The sequence below is a fragment of the Zootermopsis nevadensis genome, unplaced genomic scaffold, assembly GCF_977971745.1.
Source record: "Zootermopsis nevadensis isolate Lab colony 2312 unplaced genomic scaffold, Znev_1.0 Znev_ptg000013l, whole genome shotgun sequence".
NCBI lineage: Eukaryota > Metazoa > Arthropoda > Insecta > Blattodea > Termopsidae > Zootermopsis > Zootermopsis nevadensis.
In genome coordinates, this window is record NW_028259145.1 from 7,256,717 (window position 1) to 7,276,806 (window position 20,090).

General features: G+C 36.0%; 1 protein-coding gene across 1 annotated transcript in view; it reads left to right on the plus strand.

Annotated features, from left to right (window-relative positions):
* The window catches only part of LOC110838858 (putative 2-oxoadipate dehydrogenase complex component E1 homolog), a 31,504-nt gene extending 16,303 nt beyond the window's left edge, over positions 1-15,201 (plus strand). The window contains exons 13-19 of the mRNA XM_022082484.2: positions 1,724-1,863; positions 3,808-3,964; positions 4,418-4,620; positions 7,593-7,713; positions 10,746-10,934; positions 14,300-14,385; positions 14,897-15,201. Of these exons, the coding sequence (XP_021938176.2) occupies positions 1,724-1,863; positions 3,808-3,964; positions 4,418-4,620; positions 7,593-7,713; positions 10,746-10,934; positions 14,300-14,385; positions 14,897-15,004 (1,004 nt within the window). The 3' untranslated portion in view covers positions 15,005-15,201. The remainder of the gene's footprint in view (positions 1-1,723; positions 1,864-3,807; positions 3,965-4,417; positions 4,621-7,592; positions 7,714-10,745; positions 10,935-14,299; positions 14,386-14,896) is intronic.
* The last annotated feature ends 4,889 nt before the right edge of the window (positions 15,202-20,090 follow it).

Sequence of the window (20,090 nt, forward strand, 5' to 3'; positions counted from 1 at the left end):
TAGTGGGACAAACTTTACTTTACTTTACATTCTCAACACTAGCTAAGTAATCAATGTTAAAAGAATGCATTTTGATCTTTATCTGGGCAATATTATGGTTATCTATTAATGCATGGCTAATGTCAGAACATGCTTGCCACATGACTGCAAACAAAATAAAATGTGTAAATTTTGAGGTTTTCACAGCGGTGAGTATGAAGATTTCTGTCTTCTGGGTTGTTGCGCTGTGTAGTCTGGTCGCTGTTTACCAACGTTTCTAAGGTCATACTGCCTCCATCATCAGGGCAATGAATATGCTGGTCACAGGCTTTGTGATTTGATAAAATAATGAAAAACAGGGCTTATGAAAGGAAACACAGGTCACCATAGCATACAAAGCAATGTTTGGCTGTCATTAAAAATTAAGAAACTGAAAGGGACCCTCAAGAAATACTGAACAGCATGACAATCAGACTATCAGATGAAAAATCTGTCAAACATTCTGAACTCATCCAGTGATGGAGACTAGCTCCTTCTAAGGAACCCCTTGTCGTCCTTATTTTACCTGATAACAAAGACAGATCCAGTCCCTGAAATGTCATGTTATGAGAAAAAGCAAACAATAGATAATGTCCAAAATTTTAGCCAAAACTATTGCAATACACCATCATCAATATCCTTTAGAATGATCTATAATGACTTTCTGTGTAACATGATGCAACATGTAATATGCATACATTGTTTTTATGAGCAAAATTGTGACAATTATTTGTAGTGTTATGGATGTAATGATTTTTTATGTCAAGAGAAGTAAAATGTAGCAATTTCATATTGTTACATTAACAATTTTATATACATGCCATAAATTTATTTAAGAATTTTCTGTTTGATAGTAGATGCCCTAGTTTGGTGAACCTCATAATTACACAGTACATGTCCTAAACGCATTTTATTTTTAACTTTATCGTGTTCAATAATGTCATTAGCTGGATAATATTGACAACAGCTGGTTTCAGTTGTTAGCTGTAGCATATACAGTAGGGCCCCGCTTTTCGGCGATCCCCTAATACGGCACTTTTCAATCGCGTACATATGCCCCACGCGCTCAACAGCTGAATCAGAGAAGTGTGTCCGGCGCCATTTTCTCGTCGCTGATTCAGTCTGTTTACAGCTACTACTGATATTCATTTTACTTTCATATAGTTTTTTTAGGCCTAGCGCTATTGTGCACTTACTATATGATAGTGTAAACATCTTATTAGGCTTTGATATGCATTTGCAATTGAAAAAAGGCAAAGATCCGCTTTTCGGCAGGGGTCTGGTCCCTAACCTGACGTATATGAGGTGCCATACTGTATAGCCTACATTTTTAAAGCTGGATAGGATAGAATCATTCTGCATGTCCCTTGTTTACACTCTTAGTTGGCTAAAGGCATTATCCTTTCTTACCCTGTTCTAAAATTACAGGAATACTATTACAAAACATGGAACTTCATAGTCAGTATGCTTCATTCAGCAAAATATGTCATATTAATCAAAAACATAAATAGTTATGGCATTTCTGCAGTCCTTTTTGACAAGTAAAATGAAGTTCCACAATAAATAAAAATTTTCCACTTTTATTTGCTATAAGAATGTTTATCTAGCTCTTTATGGTAGTATGAGGTGCAATGGCAATTAGGATGTTGTTATTCTCATTCCTACTGCATCAGATATATTTAAAATAAAATCTGTTGCTTCTCAGGATATAATGTGCGGATCAGTGGGCAGGATGTTGGAAGAGGAACATTTTCTCATCGTCATGTTATGTTAGTTGATCAGAAAACTAATGAAATGTACATTCCATTGAACAATTTGATTGAAACACAAACAGGATATTTGGAGGTTTGTATGACATGTTTCTGCCATTTGTATATATAGAAGGCACATACTCAAATTTTCATTTCAACACAATATTTAAATTAAGGCACTTTGTGTGAGGAAAAAAATTCAGTTCACAACATATCCTCCAGTTAATATTGTTCTTCTGGATTTTGGCACTGTGTAGATTCATGGGTGGATGCAAAAATTTTTGAGAAGTGGATATCAACAGGGAGCAGGAAAATGTCAGAGACTGTATCAAAATTTTTGGCAAAGAGAAACTAGGATACTACAGGAGAAAGCAAAATAAACCATGGTTTGATGAAGAGTGTTCAAAATTAATAGATCGAAGGAAGCAAACAAAATTTCAATGGTTGCAGGACCCAAACAAAACAAATATGGATAATCTATGTAACATGAGACGTGAAGCTAGTAGAACCTTTAGGAATAATAAAAAGGGAATATTTGAAAGGAAAAATTATCAAGATTTAAACACATAGTAAGGATAAAAATGTCAGAGATCTCCATAGATGCATAAATGATTTTAAGAAAGGATATCAACATCAGACTATTTTGGCAAAGGATGATTATGGCAATTTCCTTGCAGATAAAATCAAAAATTTGAATTGGTTGAAACATTTCTTTAGCCAGTTCTTAAATGTTTATGGGACTCATGTTAGACAGATTAAAATACATACAGCTTTACGGTTAGTGCCAGAACCTAGTTTAGATAAAGTTAAACTAGCCACTGGAAAGTTGAAAAGTTATAATTCTCCAGGTATTGATCACCAGCAGAATTAATTAAAGCAGGTGGCAAAAGGTTGGATAAGGAGATCCATAAGCTTATTCAGTTAATGTGCGATAAGGAAGAGATGCCACAACAATGGAAGGAATCCATAATTATTCCTATTCATAAGAAGGGGGACAAGACTGAGTGTGGTAATTACTGAGGAATTTCTCTATCAACCTCATATAAAATTCTATCAAACATTTCTCTGGCGAGATTAACTCCATATGTGAATGAAATTATTGGGGATCATCAGAGTGGGTTCAAACGAAACAGATCAACGATTGATCAGATATTTTGCATCTGTCAGATACTAGAGAAAAATGGGAGTACAGTGGGACCATCGTCAATTGTTTATAGATTTCAAAAAAGTCTATGACTCTGTTAGGAGAGAAGTGTTATATAATATTCTCACTGAATTTGTTATACCAAAGGAGCTAATGAGTCTAATAAAAATGTGCTTAAATGAAACTTGTAGCAAAATTCATATTTATCTGGCACTGAACGTCATGGTTGAGTGGTTAGCACTCCTCCTTTGTATTCTGGAGGACCCTGGTTCAAATCTCGGCCTGGAGACCGGCTATCCTGACTGGGGATTTTCGTGGTATTCCTCAGTCCCTCCAAGAAAATGCCGAGATAGTACCTTAAATTAGGCCACGTCTACTTCTTTCCACAACCTCTCATGCAATGCTAAACCGTTAAAGCTGCTGAAAAAGCATTATTAAATAAACTACAAATAAATAAACAAATTGACCATTATACCTACAACATATAACACATTACAATACAGAATAAATATAAGCATCACTAAATATGTCTTATAAAGTCAATAATAAGTGTCACCTCAAATTTCTATGGAATGTTCCAGCAGAAGGAAGTCTCTTTATTAAGTAATTTTTTACAGCACAAACAAGATATACATAAAGTATTTTGATACCAAAAACTCTCAAAAATGAAATGATTAATTGAAAATTTTTATGAATGTTATAAATGAAGGATTTCTGTATTTAGAATTCTTGAGAAAAGTTTTACATGAACAATCAATTTTACTTTTCCAATAAGAGTAGACTGCCACCCTTGCTATACTTAGAAAAAGACAAAGACTGCCCTATTAAAAATAAACATTCATGTAATCACTTTCATGACTTGTATTACTGAATATAAAGTAATGTTCTTTGCAGGTTGCAAACAGTATCTTATCAGAAGAGGCTGTGTTAGCGTTTGAATATGGTATGAGCATTGAAAACCCAAATAACCTCATCATTTGGGAAGCTCAATTTGGTGACTTCTTCAATGGAGCTCAAATCCCCATAGACACCTATATTACAAGTGGAGAAAGCAAGTATAATCCCATAAGGTGTTAGACTTGATCCTTTTATATTAATACATAACAAAATTTGATTATCAAATAGTTCTGTAGTAACTGAAACAAACAGTCTCTGCTTTACCATACATTATGCCACTTTAAGTTAAGGTCTGACGCTTCTGTAGGCATGTCATGAGACTTTGAGATCAGTTTTGCTGCTCTCATTTAAACCTTTCAGTCAGCACAGCTAGCAAACAAAGGCTTAAAAGTAATATTTCTAAGGGAAAATGAGTAGTAGAGAAGAACTAATATTGGTTTCTCAATTTGGAGTCAAATTTTTTTGAATTTCAGACTACATGAATAAAGGCAGTGGAAGTGCTCTGTAACAAGGTGTGCAAATTGAACTTCACTGAAATACATTCTTCTGCTCTTCATAGTCTATTTCTAATAAAAATATGTTCTGTCATATTGTGTGGTTGCTACAGCAAAATGGATGATGTGTAGTGGTTTGACAATGCTGCTTCCACATGGGTATGATGGAGCGGGGCCAGAGCACAGTTCATGTCGAATTGAACGCTTTCTTCAGCTGAGTGACTCAAATGAATCAAAGCCAGATGGTGATGATGTCAACATTCACATTGCAAATCCAACAACTCCAGCTCAGTACTTCCATCTGCTTCGAAAACAGGTTTGTGTCTTTGAAATTTACAGCACTGGCTGTCATTTCTAGGAATTTGAACAGGTGCCATTATTTTAATCTGGTAACTTTATTTCTACTTGCCTTCTGTCATGAATGTATGATTTAAACCACTGGCCAGCTATACTAAACATTCCATAAAAGAGTAGTTTTTACAGTAATAGTTCATGATTTACAGAATAAAATGCTTTAGAAAGATTAAAAGATGTTCCACTATAACATGCATTTTATTATTAAGAGCACTTAAAAGTTCATCCATAAAACTGAAAAGGGCTTTATCAGTTGAGAGACTTACCCTAAATCCAAATATTTCACTTGCAAGGAGATTGTTCAAGTTGAAAAGTCACTTCCTATCTAGTACATGACTTTCTCAAATACCTTAGAGACTGCTGTTAGTATTGAAATTGGTCTGTAGTTAGATATCTAAAAAAATTTTTTGTTTTTTTTTATATTGAGGTTAAACTTTTGAATATTTAAGTCATTCTGGAAAAACTTCTACTAACACTGAGTGATTGCAAAGATAACTTCCTAACTAACTAACTAGATGGCTTACGGAACCCGAAGGTTCATCACCGAATTGACCAAAGCCCTTCATCTGTCCCTGTTCTGGGCCAACAAAATCTGGTCTCCTTCAACTCCTATCTCCCACAGATCCCATTTGATATTATCCTCCCATCTACGTCTAGGTCTCCCCAGCGGTTTCTTCCCTTTAGGCTTCCCTATCAACATCTGGTGCACACCTCTTGTCCCATCCATGCGCGCTACATGCCCCGCCCATCTCATTCTTCTCGACTTAATCACCCTGACAATATTGGGGGAGGAGTACAAATTTTTAAGTTCGTCATTATGTAGTATTCTCCAGACCACATCGTCTTCTCTCCTAGGCGCAAATATTCTCCTCAACACCCCATTCTCAAACACCAGCAATCTATGCTTGTCCCTCAGAGTGAGAGACCATGTTTCGCACCCATACAAAACAACAGGCAAAATTATTGTTTCATATATTCTAATTTTTAGGTTCTTAGAAATCAGACAAAAAGACAATATTTTGAACTGAAAAGTAGCAAGCATGCATATAATGAACAGTAATGCAGTCTGCACAGCTTTTGAGTAAAGTTGTTGATATTTCATCAGAACGAAATGAATTTCTTTGATATGAGAGAATTTATTATTCTTTTAGTTTCATTTACTGTTGTGGGCATAAGATTTATGTTTGGAAAGGTTTTACGGATTGCTTGAGTAAGGAACTTTGCTGGGTCTTCTGTTGTTATGGTTGTAGTGTCATTGTTCACTCTTTCTATTATTAAGAATTATTGCAATGATTTGTTAACATTTGAATAAAAATTTTCTTGGATATTATCCATCGTCTAGAAAATAAAATATAAAACGTAAAACGACGTTTCGGAGATGGGACTCTATCTCCGTCTTCAGGTGCCTACTCAGTTTGTTAACAGTTTGTTATTTTTTATTGCATTATCATTTACCTTTATTAATGGGGCCACTTCTTCTGTAGAATATTTTTGTTTCCTTTTTTTATAATTTTCCACACTATTTTAATTGTGTAGAATCCCTAAACATAGCAACAAATATGTGTATCTAAACTACACTGTAAAAATAATGTTATAATCAACCTTAAAATAAATAAAAATTTATTTCAAAATGATTCTGGGCCAGTAGTTTAATTGGCCCCTTTTAGATCAAGTTATTGAAATACTTTACAGCAGGCTTGAACAACTTGAAAGTACATGTGGTCCAAAATGGAAACTGCAGAAGTGCTTCGGATCACAGTCACATATTTCCTATATGATAATTACATTAGTTAAAAGTATGTGAACAGTAAGCATTAATAATGTGTAAATAAATACATTAATGTGTTATTTTAATAGCTGTATTAATTAAATTCAAATACTGGTGCATTATTTTAATATTCCAATTTGTAAGTGCGCGAATTCGGTAACATGTTGTTATTAATTTTTTTGGTTATTAGAAAGTACAGACTTGTATGATGGGTCAGGTACGGTAACTTTAAAGAATGCAGGTAAGAAAATAAGATTAATGTGTCCCACAAACCAAAGTATTTAATTTTTAATCTGGAACTTAAAAGATGTAACTAAGCTGAAAAAAAGCAAAAATTATTTTTGAGGTTGCATTGCATGTCAATCAAGGTAACCCTTAACAAAGATCGGTCGAGCCGATCACCCCTATGCCAGTGTCAATCTTTCCGGGGGCCACATGTTGGTACTTTCAAATAAACGTCGACTACAAGGCTGTAAAGAAAGTTACAGGGTTTAGCTGAAAATAAGGAGACAATTCACACTTACGTATGTGGGTCTGTCACAAGTAAAAGACAACTGACAGCCAACATACGTAAGTGTGAATTGTCTCCTTATTTTCAGCTAAACCCTATAACTTTCTTTACAGCCTTGTAGTCGACGTTTCAAAGCGTTTCCATATTTATCATAAAAGTTACCTTCGGTTATTGGTGGACTGTGAACTTTTGTTAGTACATGTCACGTTTACTCATCCAGACTTTTCGCATGAAGTCGTCACTTGTCCTGGACCGAATATATCCACATTTCAGTCGTTTTGGTGGTTAGGATTTCTAGTACATAATCGCACTTGCCGTTTCCAATTTTTTTACCTAAGAGATCTATTGGTTAGGCTTGTGAGATAGATATCACATAGGTGTTTCCTCTGTGGCCATTAGTTTATAGGAAGCACCAAATGTGAATCCTGGCTGCTGGATTCTGTCTAATTGGACTTCATCTTCATCAAGTCCCATCTGCCATCCATTTTCTCTTGTCAAAGTCCTGTTGCAGCCTAACCCTTGCAAAGGCATGGGCTCATACAATGACTTATATCTTCATTTAACAAATTAATCTTGGGTGGGCTAGAATCATTACAATCAAAATTAACATAGTTCATATTCACTGGGATATGCAGTTCACTTTGTATCATTACAGGTCATGCAAAATTACAGGAAGCCTCTTATTCTTGTGACCCCAAAAACTCTGTTGCGGTTACCAGAAGCCACTTCAAGTCTTACAGATATGGGACCACAAACCACATTTACACCAGTCATAGGTAAGGTGATATCATGTGTGCCTGCTTTCCTCACATTCAGGAATGTTTCAATGGCACTTTTTAACTAAACTTTTTATGGCCATCCTTCCCTTTTTTTGATCTGAAGAGGTCAGTGTTCATTTCAGTATTGTTTTGGTCTTCTTTTGTGACTTTGCTTTTGAGTTCACATGGGCTAAGTTTGTCACTGTGTTTAGTTAAACACAACATCAACAATATGAAGGTGCAACCACTGCTTAATTAAGTGCTACATTTGCATGCAGATAGGAATAATTTGCTAACTTGTTTTTGTCATGTGTTATCAGGTTTACTGGTATTTCTAGATCTTAATTTTGTCATAGTTTGGAATTTCATTGGTGATTTATTCTGGTGAGGTCAAAAACAACATCTAATTTTCAGCCAGAACATGAGGCTGGCTGACCATGCCTCCAGCTACAGCATATGTGTGTTCACAAAATGGGTTGAAACCAATTCAAAAGGAAATTCTTCAGATGAACAAGAGTTTTGCATGAACATTTGAGTAGCTTCTGTAAAACTCCTCATTATTGAAGAAGAAATGTAAGACATATATAAATTATTTGTGTTATGCAAATTGGATACAGAGAGAAACATAACAGTTCTTAATCATTTGGTAAATAGCCTGCAGGGATACTAAAATATTTCAATTACAGTGCGAGGTTCTCAGTGAGAAGACAATTTTTATATGTATTGTTATCTGCCAATACTTAGTCTGAAGATGACTGTCTTCTAGAATATTGCACTCTGTAGTCTGGTAGAAGTTAACCAACATTTCAGGGGTGCTTGCTGCCTCCATTATCATTGTGATGACCAGGGGCTGCACACAGTCCTGAAAAGTCAGTGAACTTCTATCAGAGTGCATGGTGAAAAATCCCAGAAGGCAATCATCCTCATACTTGCCACCATGAGAACCTGAGATCTTACATTGCTTATCCTTTTTGATTGTTCCCTTTTTATCTCATTACATCCCAGTAAAATAGCATAACTCATTTCTTATGTATTTTGAATTTTGGTGTTTTGAAGAAATTGCACATCAAACTGGAACCTGTAGAAAAATTATACCAAAGTAACAATCAGTTTTGAAGTCATACATAATTGTTTTTCGTCATAGCCTTGTACTTCCCAGAATGAACAGAAATTTTCAGACGAGGGTCATACCCAGAATGAGTGTGATTGCACGCACGTGCTCATCGGAAAAAGAAGAAGAAAGACAAAACGGGGATACAAATTTTCACAACTCAGTAAAATATATGTTACTTGAATTTACTAAAGTCATTGGGTATATTTATATATTGAAATAAATGCCCCAGAGGGACTTCTTTGACTTTATGCAGCTGATTAGGAAGGAAAGGTGGTCTGTTGATTTCAGTGGGGACAAAATAATTTGGAATCAATTAAAAGAATTTCCTGTGCATCAACAAACACTGCATGAAGTCAAATTCATAAATTTCAATGACAAAGAACATAATTTATTTCATATACATTATCTTCCATTTCATCAGAATAGAACAAAGATGTATTATCATTGTGTGTAAGTAGAAAAATTGCTCTTCCTTATAAGTTGTTCTACTCCTTGAAATACACAAATTGTCGACCTTGTGCTATATGAGTTTTATGTGTGTCTCAAAAAACCTTCACTCAGCATTACATAATCATGAATAATACTATTAATACTCAAATTTATAAGGGGAACTGGACACTACATAATAGGCATTCCTCAGTGACCTTTGATTTTAACCTTCCAAGTAAGGAGCTAGAAATCCCAATTGTTGACAGACCCTGAGAACCATGTTCTGGCTCTCCTAGAAAACTAACAAGTAAGTTATGATGATTTCCCTTCCTCAGAGCAATACAAACAACTGACTGGACAATGGAGATCAAATAATAATTGACTACTTTCACTTTCCACAGATTTTATACAGCAGATTGAATATAATTGAAGAACTCAAAAGAATGAGTTGTGGCCATCTAAAAGAATAAAGTATAATTATCCTGAGGAAGAAAGGAGTGAACAAATGCAAATATAGGGAAACATTCTATTTTAAACATTCATAACAGGCCAACTAGAACCTCTGATAGAAAGTATTATGATTATTTTATATATTGCTTTACACTACAGTAGGTCATTTCTGCCCATTAAATTACTTTGTTGTCTTTTAATGAACATTGGTGTTTCTCAAACTTCTTATGTAGATGTGAATTTAGAACTTCATCACTGATAGATAAAAGTAAGTAAGAAAAGTAAAGCTGTTCCACTATATGCCATGCAGGCGTTTGAGGGGGGGGGGGGGGGGGGGGGGAAGGTGGTATAGCTCTTACTCAACCTCAGCACTAGATGGGGGTGAGTGGTCAGTGTCACGCCCTGGCTATGCTTTACTCCCGGGAAAGGATGCCAGTGCTCATTGGATAGGAGGCTGGGTGGGCCCAAGAGCCAGACTGGATGCAAGGGCTAGAGGAAAAATCTTCTGCCCCTGTTGGGGATCAAACCCCAGTCGTCCAGTCCGTAGCCAGTAACTATACTGACTGAGCAACCCCAGTTCATTCATCACTGATAGATTCTTCTTTAAAATTAAAACATTTAGGAACTGAGAGGCAATAAAATTGGGCGGCTTTTTAAGACATGCAGAAAGGCGAGACAATGAAATTTTGTATTTTCCTTTAACTTCCTTTACTGGAAGTAGTTCCAACATTAAAAGGTTTTATGTCTGAGTTCAGCATTAAATTAAACATTCCCTTCTGTAAGCACTTCAAATTCTTACTTTTTGCAGTTCAAGACCAAAGTCCAGCTTAAAGAATTAACTTTGAGACTGTTTTGAGATACAGTTACTATTTAGGTTGGGGTTCATACTGAAGTATGTAATTAGAGACACAATGTGCAGAATTCCTGGATTTGAGCTCAATTTCAGAATCACTGGTGTTCTTTATTATATGTTAATTACTTTCTAGTTGCTTCTTATTATGAACAGTTATTTTAACTGTATACATTATTATACCCCTGGTGTACATTTTTATTGTAGGTGATCAAATGAAAGATGATGAGAAGGTTCAAAGAGTGATATTTGTCAGCGGGAAACACTACTACAGTCTTGTAAAACAACGCATAGCCTTAGGTGCAAAAGATGTTGCACTTGTGAGGTTGGAAGGACTGTCACCATTTCCAATACTCAGTTTGCAGCAGGAAGTAGCCAGATATAGAAATGCTAAAAGTAAGCAACAGTGTTTAACTGCTTTGTGTGTTATATAAACATGACAATGTTTTTAATAGACATCCTATTTAAAGTGATGGGAATTAAGTTTATCAATACACTGTCAGGTGTTTTTCTCATTTATTCAGTTGCCCTAAGGACATGAGATTTGGTACTTGGAACATTAGGAGCCTCTATAGGGCTGGGGCACTGAAATCAGTGTGTAGGGAATTAGGGAATTATAAGTTAGACTTAGTGGCAGTGCAGGAAGTGCGATGGGAGGGGGAGGGCACGATCCGAGTGGACAATTTTACATTTTTCTATGGAAAGGGGAATGACAATCATCAGCTAGGGACGGGTTTTTTTGTTCATAGCAGAATTAGGGCAGCAGTTAAGAGAGTAGAATTTGTTAGTGACAGGTTGTCTTACGTAATTTTGGAAGGACGTTGGTGCGACATCATTGTCCTTAATGTTCATGCCCCAACTGAAGACAAAAGTGATGATATCAAGGATAGCTTTTATGAAGAATTGGAATCAGTATTTGATACATTTGGCAAGTATCACATGAAAATTCTGCTAGGAGATTTCAATGCAAATATTGGGAGGGAGGATATCTTCAAACCCACAATAGGCAGCGAGAGTCTCCATGCACTTAGTAATGATAACGGTGTTAGAGCAGTAACCTTTGCTACGTCAAAAGATTTAATTGTAAAAAGTACAAAATTTCCACACCGTGATGTTCATAAATACACTTGGACTTCCCCAGATGGCAGAACACACAATCAAATAGATAATGTTTTAGTAGATAAGAGAAGGCAGACAAATGTAATTGATGTGAGATCATTCAGAGGAGCAGATTGCGACACTGATCATTATCTGGTGGTAGCAAAAGTGAGGGAGCGGCTTTCAGTAAGTAGACGAACTAAACAAAATTTTGACACAGAAAGATTTGATTTGAAAAAATTAAGTGAGGGAGAGGCAAAGGAAAAATATCAAGTTGAAATTTAGAATAGGTTTCAAATTTTAGAGACAAATGAGGATAATGAAAGTGTGGACATCAACAGGGAGTGGGAAAATGTCAGAAACTGCATCAAAATTTCAGCAAAAGAGAAACTAGGATACTACAGGAGAAAGCAAAATAAACCGTGGTTTGATGAAGAATGTTCAAAATTAATAGATCGAAGGAAGCAAACAAAATTTCAATGGTTTCAGAACCCAAACAAAACAAATGCGGATAATCTATGTAACGTGAGACGTGAGGCTAGTAGAACCTTTAGGACTAAGAAAAGGGAATACCTGAAGGGCAAAATTGCTGAACTTGAGACAAATAATAAGGAAAAAAACATCAGAGACCTGTACAGAGGCATTAATAACTTTAAGAAAGGATATCAACCCCAGACCAATTTGGTAAAGGATGATAGTGGCAATTTGCTTGCAGATCCAATAAAAATTGTGAATAGGTGGAAACATTTCTTTAGCGAGCTCTTAAATGTTCATGATACTGGTGATATTAGACAGATTAAAATGCATACAGCTGAACTGTTGGTGCCAGAACCTAGCTTAGATGAAGTGGAACTAGCCATTGGGAAGTTGAAAAGTTATAAATCTCCAGGAATTGATCAGATTCCGGCCGAATTAATTAAAGCAGGTGGCAAAGGGTTGCATATGAGGATCCATAAGCTTATTCAGTTAATTTGGGATAAGGAAGAGATGCCACAACAATGGAAGGAATCCATAATTATTCCTATTCATAAGAAGGGGGACAAGATTGAGTGTGGTAATTACCGAGGAATATCGCTGCTATCAACCTCATACAAAATTCTATCCAACATTCTTTTGGCAAGATTAACCCCATATGCGAATGAAATTATTGGGGATCATCAGTGTGGGTTCAGACGAAACAGATCAACGATTGATCAGATCTTTTGCATTCGTCAGATACTAGAGAAAAAATGGGAGTTCGGTGGGACCGTACATCAGTTATTTATAGATTTCAAAAAAGCCTATGACTCTGTGAAGAGAGAAGTGCTATATAATATTCTTATTGAATTTGGTATACCGAAAAAGCTAGTGGGTCTAATAACAATGTGCTTAAATTAAACCTGTAGCAAAATTCGAGTAGGTAAATATGTATCTGAGACATTCCTCATCAAGAACGGTCTAAAACAAGGAGATGCTTTGTCTCCCTTGCTCTTTAACTTTGCGCTAGAATATGCCATCAGGAAGGTCCAAGGTAGGCAGGAGGGTTTGCAATTGAATGGGACACATCAGCTATTGGCATATGCTGATGATGTTAATTTATTGGGGGACGATATAAATACAATAAAGAGGAACGCAGAAGTTTTACTAGAGGCTGGTAGACAAGTGGGGCTGGAAGTAAATTCAGAAAAAACTAAGTACATGTTAGTATCTCGTCATCAGAAGACAGGCGGGCAAAATTATCTTAGGGTGGCTAATAAATCCTTTGAAAGGGTTACAAAGTTCAAATATTTGGGAACAACAATAACAAATCAAAATGATACTTGTGAGGAAGTTAGGAGGAGACTAAATTCCGGAAATGCTTGCTACTTCTCAGTCCAAAATATTTTGTCTTCCCGTCTGATTTCTAAGAACCTGAAAATTAAAGTATACAAAACAATAATCTTGCCTGTTGTTTTGTATGGGTGCGAAACATGGTGTCTCACTCAGAGGGAGGAACACAGATTGCAGGTGTTTGAGAATCGGGTGTTGAGGAGGATATTTGGGCCTAAGAGGGAAGACGATGGGGCGTGGAGAAAACTGCACAATGACGAGCTTAAAAATCTGTACTGTTCCCCCAGTATTGTGAGGGTGATTAAGTCGAGAAGAGTGAGATGGGCGGGACATGTAGCGCGCATGGATGGGACAAGAGGTGTGCACCGGGTACTGGTTGGGAAACCTGAAGGGAAGAGACCGCTGGGGAGACCTAGACGTAGATGGGAGGATAATCTCAGGCGGGATCTATGGGAGATAGGAGTTGAAGGAAACTGGATTTTGTTGGCCCAGGACAGGGTCCGGTGGAGGGCTTTGGTTAATTCGGTGATGAACCTTCGGGTTCGGTAAGCCATCTAGTTAGTTAGTTAGATTCAGTTGCCCTGGTGCTCATTGGATATGAGGCTGGGAGGGCACTGGAGTCATTAGGGATAAGGTGGCAGCTGAACCATCCCACCTCATATGTGAGGTTTCAATACATAAAGAGAAATAAGACACTTTTTATTTTTTCATTATTCTCATTTACAGTTTAAATGTTTTGCTTTCAAAACTGGGTGAACTAAGAGAAAGAGAAATTAAAAATATGTAAACATGATAATGCCACAATGTTTTTGTACTAATATTAAAGTTATTAACACAGGGAATTCTGCTTTTAGTATTTATCTGGAGTCAGGAGGAACATCAAAACATGGGAGCATGGAATTATGTCCGACCACGCTTTGAGAACCTTCTTGGGCTAAGAGTAAGTACTGACATTGTGATGTAGTGGTTAGCAGATATGGTTCATATGTGAGAGGTCACAGTCTCATATTTCAATTGGAGATCAACTATCTTGACAATTTTATCATAATTTTTCGGTGTCTGAAATGAAAATACTGAGACAGTACCTTAATGTAGGCTACAATTATTAAATAAAACAAGAAACAATAAAACAAAGCATATGTGTTATATTGTTGAAATGTTGATAATTGCACACATTCTTTAAGTCTTATTTTACTCTGTTCCTACCATTGATCTGATTTTAATTACCAGTGAAGACGTAGCTTTGGGATAATAACTAACATTCAAAGTGAGTTTCAATAAGTTTTCTCAATTTAAGTAAATTACCAGTAAGGAATCTTTCCTTCATTTATTCTCTGAAGAAAATTGAAAAGTAATGTAATTACAAACTTCAGGTAACAAATGAATATTTTTCCTTTGTTTGTAGGATGTTATAAAAATATGAATATCATCAGCTTGTCATTTTTTTACAGCTCAAGTATGCAGGTCGAAGACCACTTGCAGCCCCTGCTGTTGGAATTGGACAACTGAATCAGAAGGAGGCAGAAGAAGTCATTACTCAGCCTTTCACTATACGATGAAGAAGATTGTGAACTGAAACTGCTGTAAATCATGCTCTATGAATTTATACTGTATCCAATATTTTGATTGGTTATGATTTCTAAAAACATCTTTATTTTTTATTTGGTTTGTCTACAACACCACTGAGTATTCATACCAGCAAGGAATGACAATTTTATTAAAATTTTTACTTCACAAATAAAGTGTGTAGAATTTACTGCTCTTCTGTTAGTATTTCTTATTTTTCCCTTATCACCTTCTCCTAATCTCAGCACTATATTATGAAGAGAATAAAATATCTCATAAGATAAACCTTTTTAAAATGAAGTTAAGATTCCAGCCTGAGAAAATATCTGTAAACTTTCTACTGAATTGTGGATTGTAATTTTCTCATACTTTCCAGTGAAAGTTCAGCATACTTAGTCATGGAACTATCACTTGAGTTATTATTTTGGTTTGCTATGAAAATCGTGCAGGGTAATTAGTTTTGAAAGAAATGACAATGAGTCCACATTACAAGATTTAATACATTTCCTTATTTTGTAGGTAAGTTATGTAGAAACAAATAATCGCATTTTCAGAATTATTATTTGATATTACCCTTTTCCTTACATAAAATCACTGAAGTGATGCAACATACCATTTTTATAACTCAAAGTCTACAGAAAGTCCTGGTTACAAGGTAAAACACTGGTAAGATAGGTCAGTGTCTGCGACATGTTATTTTTTTTTGTGTTCACTGAAACAGTTCTTGGGTTCAAACATAGGCGCATATAATCCTGCATCACGTTTTGCATGCCTGTATGGCGTGATGTGGAGCAATGACAATACTGTACTGTAGTGTGCACATTGGTAAGACATGTCCCCTACAGGCAGACTGATAATATCTTGTCTAGAAACCATGAATGCCTTCAAACTTATTTTGAGATACGAGTATACTCACTTTCCTTGTCCTTTACAGATTTCACAAGACTCCAATAAGACCACTGGCAACAGACATGCATAATTTCTTCAGTGATAATGTTCTTGCTTCTAAACTCCTTTCCTTGTACAGAATGAAGTTACTGATGATTGAAACATTAATGAAAGGTAAGCACCACTTTCAACTCTGTTTCATACTGAGATTTCAGCATGTGCGCTTTAACAAGTCCGATGTTTACATAGTATTGTGCGGACATAAAATCCATCCAACATGTCATCTCTGTTCTTCCTTGCCACAGAATGCCTTTTCCAACTTTCCGTAGTGTTGCAGTAATGCCACTATTGCTACTCCTAACACAAAAATCACCTCTCTTCATGTGTCATTCTCAAAAGCTTTTCTTCACTGTGCCACATTCATAAATTAGCTTCTTAAGCCATGGAGTTGATTATGCATATGGTACACTCAAGTCCATGTGTGTCACCTGTAACAGTTTTTCATTCAACTGACTTTAGTGGTTAACATACCTGATTTGTATTCAGGAGATAACATTCATATCTAGGCCTAGATGTGCTATCCTGACCCAAGTTTTCTGTGGCCTTTGTCATTCCTTCTTCGCAAATACCAAGTTACATTTGTAAGATTTACCTATGGTATTTATTTGCTGCCCAGGGAGTAGGAGGTGAGCAAGACCCATAGCTGCAGGGTGAGAGTGTTAAAGTATTTATTGCATGACCTATCTCTGTCTTAACAGGTAAGAATACACGATTGCTGTACATGGTGATCTTTCATTACTGCTATCATGAATACAAAACAGCTTTTTCAGGCAGAGCTGCAGATACAATAACAATGAAGTAAGCCAAAAGACCTCTTCCTTGCAAATGTTAGGGCCATTAGATCTGATCTGATGTTATGCAAACTGTTTGACCCAATTTCATTTATGATCTTAAAGCCTGCTTTGAGGTCTGTACATGAAAGCCCTTCCTCTTAATCCATATAGCCTGGCATCCATTAACATGATTTCTCCACTTCTCCTGGTACCCCTTAATGCCATTTTATTAACCTCATACAAATTCCTTACAACCTAAATTCGCTGTCTCTGAGTTACTACTTTCATTCTAGGCAAGAACCTCATTTTTGCTGTTTAACCCTCTATTTACCTGTTGTTCTAAAGGCCCAACATTCACTTCCCATACAGCCTACAAAGATTTTTTTTTGATATGACATTATGAAATCTCAACTGGACTGCCATGCTCATTTATTTACTGTAATATCCTGTCACTTCTTCATTCATTTTATTATATGTCCCAATATTTATATACCGGGTTGTTCCGGTGTGTAGTCTGGTCGAAGTTTACCGACGTTTCAGAGGTCATTGCTGCCTCCATCATCATCTACAAACCAGAAGACAGCCATCTTCAGACTCAATGCTGTGAAAACCTCAAATCCTACACATTTATATACTTCTACATTTACATCGTTGACCTGATCCAAAATTGTTCAGTTTACTATGACTTTTGACCTAATTATATACTTCCCTCTCATTGCCACAACTCTCGATTCATTTTCAGATATCTTCATCTTACAGATTTCCAAAATCTTGTTCAAACTAAACCTCTTTCTACAAATGTTCCTCTTCTTCCGCTAATAATACTTGCTCATCAGCATACAAAACTGTACCTACAGGGAAGTCTGCACAATTTTTATGTGTACAGGTTTTGCCATTTCCCATAATTGTATTTGGGCCAAACATAGGCTTACAGTAAACAGAAGAGGTGATAATCTGCATCATCTATGGCCCTCATTTGCTAAAATTGTATTTGAGTATTTTTGTAGTGTAATTTTATATCCTTCTATTCCTGATTATGTTTGTCAGTAATAAACATGTAGCGAATTACAAATATCTACCGTATCATAAAATATGTCCAAAGCTGGTTGTGTACATATGTACTGGCTTCTTAATGTCACTGACATCTTCCAATTCATAGTCACCATTCTTCTCTATCCACCCATTGTCCATCAAATCATCTTTGCCATTACATTCTGGATTCCTTTCATCCATTTATCTTATGGTCTTCCCTTTTCTTTCTTGGTGATATCCACTCCAGCATTTGTTTTGTCTATTATTTGCCAGTCTTTGAACATGTCCATATCATATTAATTGTATTGTTCTTACATCATCCAAAATATAAATTTGTAAACCCACCTACAGCCTATTTGGTTTGGGATTCTTTCTTTCCTTACTATTCTTGCAAATTGTCTCCAGAAGTCCATTTCCATCATTTTTTTTCCATTTTAAAATGCCAGTCACAGAGGTCAATATTGCATTAATGTGTTCCAAGGTCATTGTTAAACCTTGTTTGTTCCTCTGTAGTTTCAAGGTTGTGTTGAAAGCTGGATTGGTAGTTTGCTAGATGTTTGATTTTCTAATATCCTGACTAGCCTAAAGTTGATCATTCTCTCTAGCAAATTGAAAACACAGCTGGTGAGACATATTAGGTGATGGCTGCATGAAAGGGAATGATCTTTACCTGCTTGTAAGATGGGGACTACTAGCACCTCTCCCCATTTTGGTGGAGAGGAGCACCTCACTCTAAATCTTGTCGCACATGTTCAGAAAGAACAAGGTAGAAGTCTCAACAATTGGCTGTGAATGGTGTCAGGCCCAGCAGATGTTAACTGTGTATGCATTTTAGAGTACTCTCCACCATACAGAAGGGTGAGTTGAGATTGTGGCTTTCTTTGCACGTTTTAACCAAGTTAACAAACAGTTACTAGTACTGTATTCCACTCAGACATAAATTAATTTACAAATATATCAGTTCCTGCACTTTTATTAACATGCACAAAGATTTAATATGTAGGTTAACAATAATATCCATTCAGTTAATAAATTAAATTTGTCTGTAATCAATGTAAAACACACTGAACACTTTTTGATGTAAGTGTAAGCATGCCCTGACTTCCAACTACTGGTATTTCAGAACTTTTCTCTATAACTAATCTGCAAATGTGAGAGGCAGTTTACTAAGCAGTACATTTCTGAGAACAGGTATCAGAATGTAATATTATATTTGGATTTTCCAGATTGACATTTAATAAAAAGATAAAAAATCCTTTAATGTACTGTTAAGGTAAATCTTAAGAGTCAATGGCCTACATTTTGAGCTACTCATCGACAATTAGACAAGAAAATCTTATTGGGAATCCAGTTTTTATTTTGACTACAATTCAGCAGTCCTTAATGCTGATGACACCTACGGTGCACACACCAGCAGGAAAAACTGTGTAGACACCAGTGACTGCAAGTTCTTTCACAGAGTGTGCTTAGTCCCTTCACCCTAACATCTGTGCCTGGTTACCTGATTATATGCATCTGTGATTGCTTGTACTATATGAGTTGAAAATGCGTTTCAAGGTACTTGTAAGATAAAAAGCTTAGGGTCTACTACATTACCTTCCAGTGACTTCAGTTATGGTTGTTTGACCTTTATGACCTCTTTCCAGGTGGCAATGGTGGAAATTCCTGCTTTTCAGGCAGGACAGTCCACAATGAACACAACAGCAGAGGAGCTTTACAGCTTAACAAATAATACATGTTGAACTGCACTGACTATACAGACAAATACTGCAATCTTATAAGTACTGCTTCACACCATTAATAAACACCATCCTGTACTTAAATGCATGCATTTCATCACTAAAATTAAATAGAAAACCTCAAACAACAGCTCCAATTGCTGCTTTAACAACAACAGAAATGCATGTATAATATTAATTTTCCAAAAAATGTGCTTAAGAAGCTACTTACCTATTAAGAAACGCACATTACTTTGTATTTCTATATCAATAATCTGTTTTGTCTATAATATGAAAATTTGTATTTGAAGACATTCAAGTAAACATGACATTAATGGAAACAAAGCAATCCTGGTCTCTACTCCATGAAGAAACAAACTTTCAATGCTCTGGTCGTGTAGTCAAGAAGCTGGACTATGAATGGTGACACAGACACTCTTGTCTACAGAACATATATATATATTTACACATCTGGCTTTAGTTTCATTGCACCAGACTCACCAGATACAGAATCTCTCTCATGCTCATGTCAATGGCTTGCCAACATTGGACCTATATTTATGATGTTCCACCATATCAATATGTGAAACAATGAAAGCAATGATGTG